Genomic DNA, 8,278 nt, shown 5'->3' with positions numbered 1-8,278 from the left:
TTACAGCTGAGACACAATACTGTCCACTGAGAGAGGGATGCTAGTTCATGTTAGGTCTAACTGCAATGTGATTGTGGGCACGGATCGTCAGCCTTTTTATTAAACCAGACATCAGTGCTTAATTTAACAGTAAAGCAACGCACATTACTCTGACAGAAACACGCGGACTATAATATCTGAATATCTCTTCGATAACTGTGTTTGTCTGAGGGGTCTCTGCACTCGTGCTCAAAGGAACGAGGTTTTCCTTGGCTTTTACTCCCCCTCCACCCCTCCCCCTCTTCTCTCCTCATTTGCTCTCTCCCTCTCTCTACATTAAACATCGAAACCAGACGACTCATGAATCCTTAAATCCCAGCTTGAAAATAGATGCTTTGATTATTATTGCAGAGGCTGCCGAGTGCCGGTGGGGTTCCAGTCGTGCATCCACCTCTCCCAGCTCATCCTCAGGCAGAGTCCCACAGACTAGTGGTGCCCCTACAGAGAGCTGGTGCTCCCAGACAAAGGCCTCTGTTGAGGGTCCCTGTGCCAGTCTGAGACAGGTTCAACAAGCCCCCAGCAGGCAGACGCCTCATTCCCCTTCATGGCCCGGCAGATGGACACAGCCTCATTCCACACGGTGGTGACTGGTGAGTCAGTGTGGGAGCAAGCGTTGCTCTCTCTCTGGGAAGGTCTGTTGGTGGGTGAATATGTACAGTCCTGGTGAAAAGGACAACAGAGGAAGGTCAGTGCCGTGAGGCAAGGTCATGTGATCTCTTCTCTCTATAGCCTATTCAGAGGCTCACAAGCCAAACTAATTCAGCTAGAGAACAAATTCAGTACACATCTGTCCTTTTGTACTTTGTACAGAAACATTGGAACTATGTAAGTAAGGTCATGTACATTACCTGTGTTGTCTGTGATTATGTTCCTTCAGTCACGTCTAGTCTGAAGGACAGAGAGAGGGGAAAACGGCAAAGCTCTGCTTGAGTGTTCAACACGACAATAGTCAACATGAAAAGTAGTTGAGTAGATGAAGACTTGGAGCATTCCTGGCTTGATACTGAACACACACATCCCTCTTTCTCACTTTCTGTCTTTCTCTCATTCACATGGGTACACACAAATACCGGACACAAACACACAAACATACAAGTGCACACACAGACCCACACACACACACATGCACACACACACACACACACAAATGCACACACACACCGGCACACACACGTACACAAAAATGCAAGCACACACACACACCAACAGATCCACAGATGGTCCCACCTCCCCCTGCCTGCTCTGGGATATCCCACATGTGCAGCATCGAACTGTTCTGGTCCTGAACGTAATCGTATTAAGCCCTGGACCAGCTCTACATCATCCTAACAGACAGTAACAAGATGAGCATGAGTTCAGTACCACACACACACACACAGACACACACACATATACACATACTTCAAGAACCAAGAGAATAACAGTTTTTTTTCAGGGGTTGACTGCAGAAGGACACAGACAGACTGTACAAAAACAAAAGTTTACGTCATTCAAGTTGGAAGAATGACTCAAGGACGATACAAACCTGCAATCTAATCTCCTCTGAATACAGTAGTTGATGAATAGTTAAGGGTTTAGTGGATATAAATTTTTTGGTAAAACCTTTTCTGGAGGCTGATTTGGTCCACTGTTCAGAGGTGGAATGAGCGTCTTTACATACATATGTTTCAGACCCACATAGAGGCTTCCCATACTGAATTGTGGTTGTTTGCTGTTTACGGGCATGTGTGATTATTTACCTTTGCGTGTGGACTTTGACTGGCTGGAGGCTACGGCAGTCATGTCAGTTGGCAGGCCCACATACACCCCTCCATAGTTCCTGAGAGGAGATACAAAGGTCAACGTTGGGCCCATATACAAGGACTGCGTCTCAAAAGGCTCTCCTTCAATTTATGAATCTTCCAAATAGTACAGTCAGTGCCAATGTCATCTTTGAGAATTTTCATCCAAACATCGAGGGGGGGGGGGGGGGGGGGGGGTTGGGGGGCTGCGACTTCTTGATCTGCAGTTGATATGCTCCAATGCACTCGGCTATACCCGTCTCAAATATGTTTTTTTTTTACATTTGATGTCAATGAACTAAACATTTCTGAAAGGTGAGACCACAGTAAACACTGATTGCTATCCTGGAATTTGCCTCCTTCATTAAAGCTCAGAAGAGCAGATGATTTCTCATTGTTCAAACACCTGTACGGTTCTGCTTTTTTTTTAAACGCCTGTACGGTTCAGCTTTTTTTTAAAGCGGTGAGAAAAGAGGAATAATACCTTCTTTTCTCCTCATCTGGAGAGGGCTCCTCTGTCCTGGTGGAGAGAAAAACCTCTCGTTAGATCCAACCGCAGAGACAAAACGATACGTGATATCTGGTACTGTACCTCAGACATACTGAGACAGGGACTCGAATTCGAATTAGGAGCTAAACATGGCATACTCAAGACGATGAAGCATGTTTGATGATAACTAGAATCGGGACAGATCCGACTGCTAAACAGTGACCCTGAACAGAGGTTTTTGTCTGGATGTTGAGGTTGATCGACCATGAACCATGGTTTCTAAACACAGGTAGAACACTCTGGCCAGCAATCAGGCCGACTGTACTGTCACTATTACTTTTGCTCTCTGTAAACATGCTGGATGCATGGAGAGAGATGTAATGCTGAATGTCAACAACAGAACCAGTCAGATGAAGTTAAGCTTTACATGAGACAGGTAGTCCGTCTGCATGTATGTGAGTGTATGTGTGAGGTTGGAGTGGGGAGGTTTGTGCATTTGTGTGTGTGTGTACACTGAATGTGAGTGGGAAAGTGTTTAAGGTCTATATGTGAATGAGTGTGTGTGTACTGCATGTGAGTGGGAAGATGTCATGGGTGTGTCTGTATGTGTGAGTGATTGTCTGTGAAAGTATGTGTACTTTGTGTGAGTGGGAAGATGTCCTGGGTGTGTCTGTATGTGTGAGTGAGTCTGTGTGAGTGTGTGTGTGTGTACTGTGTGTGAGTGGGAAGATGTTATGGGTGTGTCTGTGTGTGCATGAGTGTGTGCGTGTGTGTGAATGTGTGTGTGGGTGCAAGAACTTCACAGATGTTTATCAGAGACAGCACAGCACAGCATAAACCTCATTCCAACATACACGCACACTTACTGACTTAAACACTCACACACTCATACACACACATTGATATACAGAGACACATGCCACATTCACAGACGCTTGCTTGAATGGTGCTCATGCAAACAGAGTCAGACACACAGAGACACGTACACAAAAACAGATCAGTTCAGGTAATTGTGTTTTTTCAGAAATTGTTGCCACTTTTACCTTTGAAAAATACAGAAATATACAAAAACATAAATGTTTCAATATTGATTATTTGAAGGCCTGAAGAAAGAATCATACTTTCTTTTTGGATTTTTTATGAAAAATCTTCCCACTTAGAAAAGCAGCAACACAATGTGGATACTTACACATCTTTGGAGACGTCTGCTGGACCTGTAAGCACAGGGAAGCAAGGCAAATAACCAGTCAATGCATGAATGAAGGGCTGTTGTTCCCTTGCTGTCTGAGTTACTTCACCATTAGCATTGTTCATCCATTCCCTTGAGTTTGTAATCAGAGGGGACGGTATAAATATTATTTACAGAATGTACAGAATGTTACAAATGTATGGTAAAAACATCAAACCATCTGCAACACAACAGCCGATAAAAGCCAAGGAATTTAGATGAAAGTGTCTGGAACCAAACCCAAAACACAGAAAAACTTGATTGTTTAATATTTTCTTGGGTCAAATTCAGATTAAAAAACGAACACAGAATGGTCCAGGTTGAAGGATTTAAATCACTCTTAACTCTTCTCCTCTCTTCTCAAGCGGGTAATAGAAATCAATGAGCCTTTATTAATTTGCTTTCATGCATGTCTCCACAGTAAATGTTACTTTAATCATACAGAGGCAAAACGAGGAAAATAATATGCTGGATAGACACTAACACACACACCTTCACAAATGTTTGTGCACCCAGACACACAAACACACACACTCAAAAAACACACACACACAGAAATATACATACGTATGCACACACGGATACACAACCACATACAAACACACACGCACGTGTTGCACATAGATGCGTACACACACTCACAGGCACACACACTCTTGGCTGAGCTGGCAATGATTTGCCAGAGGAGCAGAGAGTTACTCCAAAGAGTTACTCCAGAGAGTTACTCCAGAGAGTTACTCCAGAGAGTTACTATAACGCTCTTGCGAGGAGTCAACCAGCTTCCTGTCCTAATCTCTCTCTGCAACACACAGAAGGGTTTTGGGACAGGAATATAGGACAAGGACAAGCAGTCCAAAACACAAGGAGATTACTACCCTACCAGGGCTGCCCTAATGGCAGCAAGGAGATAGAAGTTGGACAATGGACTGGTCTGGGTGTCTACAAAGGTTAATGTTGTAACTATTAGCCGTTAAGTGAACAATAAACAGTGGTCTGAATGCACATATGTCTCCTTTGCGCCGCAGGCAACCTAATGTCTGGATTTGTGATACAGAAAGAAAGGTTTTGAGTCTGACCTCTTCCACTTCCTCCAACCAGACAGTCCATTCACTTGCCTTTGTAATGGAGGAACAGGTTGAGTGGAACTGAAAATTGTTTTCTTTTAAGAGACAAGAAACCTTGATCTTTTTGTTTTATCCGAAGGTTGCAAGAACATAATCTTAATAATTGAACATAATCATTATAATTTTTTATTCTTGTGGAGGATGTGGTGGGTGTAAAATAAATGTGTGTACTTGGGGATGCACAGTGATCTATTCACAGTCCTTACAGAAGCATATTAATACTGGTGTCGATGGCCTGCACAAGATGGTACAGTAGAGAGAGGGATGGAGGGAAGGAGGGATGAGTAAAGCTTTTTGTATGTTTAGAGGGTTACTGCCCTCCAGACTGAGATATATCTGCCAAAAACTAAAAAGGAAAAGCAAACAGAGAACTAGAAACTGAACAAATGAAGACTTTCTTAGAAATCTCCAGTAGCATGTCCTCTTGTTTGTGAACAGCACTGTAGAAAGGATATGCTCATTAGCATGTCCACCACATTACCATTCAACACATCACCTAACGTTTCTTTCTACAGATAGTCAGAACACTGTCAGCTAAATCTCAAAAGATTTTCACATGCAAACAGAAGTGGTCGACCTAAATCTGTGTGACTAAAGCAGGGCGATGTCCTTCAGCTTGATGTCACTGCCACTAGGTGCACAGAGTAGAGAGACAGATGACTCCTAACACCGGCCCTTATTATTCAAAATGACAGGCTTGTCAGTGTCCTTGTCCCTGTGCAGGGGGGTGACCTAGAACAGACAGAAACAAAATGAACGAAAGCTCTCTCCCTAACCCTCGCACCTTTCCTCCTGGACCCACACAACCACTGACCTCACTAAGGACTGTTCCCGACTGTGAGCTGGAGTCAAATCAAAGAGAAGACCTCATGGATCCGCTACTCCCATTAGCTGCCTGCCGTTCTGTTTAACAGGGTGCCTGTCTGGTGGGAGCTGATTAGACGCACGCGAAAACAGACACATGCAGATGCACACAACCATGTGTGCACAGACACGCAAGATCACACACACGAGATCCCCCATCAAGACACACACCCTTGTATGACAGCGATAATTCCGCAGGTGTTCCTTTTCATTAACCTTCTATATGCAGAGCAAAATACACATTTGTATTCAATCCATCCCAGGCACGCACATCAAGAATTTCATTGATCTAGTGAAGTAAGCTCCAGTAGAGTATGGTGGGGGAAGAAATAGGACTGAGAGGCATCGGCCGGAAACACATTTAAATATGTGTGTGAGAGCTTGCTGTGTTTGTCCAGAAAGAGGCAGCTTCTGACTGAATGAAAGAAGGCAATAGAATGAGAATCAAAGACGTTGACTGCCGGTATCAATCACCTGAAGAAAAAGGAAGAGACAGCTGCTGTCTAGATGTCTTTTCTTTCACCTATCAACCACGGAGACTAAAGCTTAGCTGAAACTAAAACACACACACACACATTCACACACATTATATAGACTCTTCTTTGTAAACCTAATAACCATTAAGTCATTAAATTCCTCCAGACACTCTGCAGTCTCCCGGCTACCAGAGCTCAAAGTCTACAGTGTGGGTCTTGAGACCCCACGGCACCTGTATCTTACATGCTAGACCACCTTAAACACAAACACACACACACACCCCACAGCCCACACACACACACACACTCACCCTACAGCTCACACGCCACAGAGCATGCATACGTTAGACTAACGTTGTTCGCTATGAAACACCTTCAATCTAAACACACACGCGTTCACGCTTCCACAGACGGGCAGGCATTGTCAAGCCAACAGATGTTCTGGAACACTCACCCCCTCCTGACGTGCTGGTGGCAGAGGAATTGCCACAACCCATTGATGCAGCCACTGTCCAGGCACACAGGAAACGTTCAGAGAAAACAGGTGGGAAAACAGTGAAAAGCAAGAACCACGATTACAAATCAAATAGAAAGAGAGTGAGAGAGAGAAAGAGTGAGAGAGACAGAAGGTAGCAGGGAGCGTTTCTATCTTTCTTAGTCACACTGGTTTCTCTGTTGGTGGTATACTCCAGATCCCTTTGCAACAGAGAACTGATTGGTGTGGCAGCATGGAGAAAGACTGTTTTATACAGAGGAGAGAGAGAGACAGAGAGAGAGAGATGCTCTGCCCTCACATGATTTGCTCTTTTCCTCCACCCTGACATGGTTGCCCGGGAAACGGGGGAATGGGGAGGAGGGTGGGGTGGATTTCAGCCAATAGCGCGATTCCAATTTTTCATGTGAGAAAACATGAACAATTGTGTTCGAGGGACAGAAATATGTCAGCTAACAGCCCTTCAAGTTCCTCTTCTCACAATAAGAATTTCCAGTTGTGGCTGCAGTCAGCTTTGTGTTGCTTCTACACGGCATCTTCCTTCCCCTCCCCCTGGCCTTGTGAACTGCTGAAAGTTCTTAGTCTGTATGGTCATATGACTTGAGTTGAGACCGGTAGCTGTAAACTTAAACTAGGTCATGAAATAACATCATTCAATAATGAATAGTGTTTTCTAAAAGAGCTGAGAAATGTTTGCATTTTAGAGAAGGAAATGTACGTCTCAGTCACTGTGATTATGTAATTATTTTTTAATCCAACCACAAGACTCTAATTCACTAAACATTTTTAAGAAAGTAAGTTCATCTAATTTTGTCACATGTTGTACTTCAGGCTCTTGGTCATGTAGTGTTCATTAAGGGTGCAGTCTTTTGTATACATACTAGATTATCAACTCAATATCACCTCCTACCCAACTCCAATTTTAAATTGTTAAACTTCTCCAGTTACACAATAGTTACGACGCTTTTTAAGCCCTGTGTGGTAGAAGGAATGCTCCTTAAGCACAATTACACACACACAGACATGCATTTACAATCATGCAGACACTCCAACATACAGTACATACACACACACACTGAGAAAAACTGAATATAATTGATACTTTTCACTAAACGTTATACAGCAGAGTGGTGTTCTAGATCAGTCTGCCCAGTAAACAGCTTTGTCAGTGACCATTTACAGTAATATCAAAAGAAGCCTTAAAAGCTTTTTCTCCCTGTTAAGTTCTTGCATCCATAGACATAGTTTCAGGGAAACATTTCCCACAGAAGTAAACAAGAACGGTAATTACAAATATCCCCGGTGAGAAATTAGTGCAATATACATTAGTGCTGGCTAATTTTGATGGATTTAAAAAAAGCTTTAACAAAAGCCTACCCCTTTCCCTCCATTTATTTAATGACTCATTTCCAAATGTTCTCGTTTTTTCATTTGAAAACGAATGTAACTTAATGGTGATGTTTTGTGTATCCTTACAAAAACTTTTGTGAATACCTTAAATGTACCATCAAAATGATCTTGATATAGTGTAACTGATTCCTCGTCTAAACAGGCCAAGAACCCTCACGTTCAAATCCTTCTCTGATTCAACAAATCGACATGTTTATCTTGACGTTAAACCCGTATCCAGCAGGGGACGCTGTTGTCTCAGAGATGTGTCCTGCATAAAACTGGGGGGAAGACCACGGTGAACTGAATATATTTACCATTCTAAACAATAATTTCCTCCATTGCATTCAAGTCAATATGGCTGAAGATCCGTAGTTTGTTTGACTAAGCTACT

The 8,278-nt window shown here is 43.1% G+C and overlaps 1 protein-coding gene across 1 annotated transcript; it reads right to left on the bottom strand.

Moving 5' to 3' along the window:
• Positions 1 to 301: 301 nt before the first annotated feature.
• Positions 302 to 6,588, bottom strand: LOC136942449 (overexpressed in colon carcinoma 1 protein). The gene is made up of 6 exons (XM_067235355.1): positions 6,457 to 6,588; positions 3,500 to 3,524; positions 2,305 to 2,340; positions 1,779 to 1,858; positions 888 to 927; positions 302 to 699 (listed from the first exon to the last, which is right to left on the bottom strand). Exons 1-5 carry the CDS (start codon positions 6,497 to 6,499, stop codon positions 923 to 925), a joined length of 189 nt encoding a protein of 62 aa, XP_067091456.1. The 5' UTR covers positions 6,500 to 6,588; the 3' UTR covers positions 302 to 699; positions 888 to 922.
• Between the last annotated feature and the right edge of the window lie 1,690 nt (positions 6,589 to 8,278).

Source organism: Osmerus mordax, chromosome 4 (genome assembly GCF_038355195.1).
Source record: "Osmerus mordax isolate fOsmMor3 chromosome 4, fOsmMor3.pri, whole genome shotgun sequence".
In the NCBI taxonomy this organism is placed as follows: Eukaryota; Metazoa; Chordata; class Actinopteri; order Osmeriformes; family Osmeridae; genus Osmerus; species Osmerus mordax.
Note: the sequence above shows the minus strand (reverse complement) of the source record. Positions and strands in the feature narration are given on the sequence as shown.

Excerpts from the sequence above, each read along its gene's own strand:
- LOC136942449 (XM_067235355.1), bottom strand. The coding sequence starts at position 6,499 with ATGGGTTGTGGCAATTCCTCTGCCACCAGCACGTCAGGAGGGG. Across the intron at positions 3,525-6,456 it reads CACCAGCACGTCAGGAGGGG|GTCCAGCAGACGTCTCCAAA; the intron begins GTGAGTGTTCCA and ends CTGTGCTTACAG. Across the intron at positions 1,859-2,304 it reads CCAGATGAGGAGAAAAGAAG|GAACTATGGAGGGGTGTATG; the intron begins GTATTATTCCTC and ends ATCTCCTCTCAG.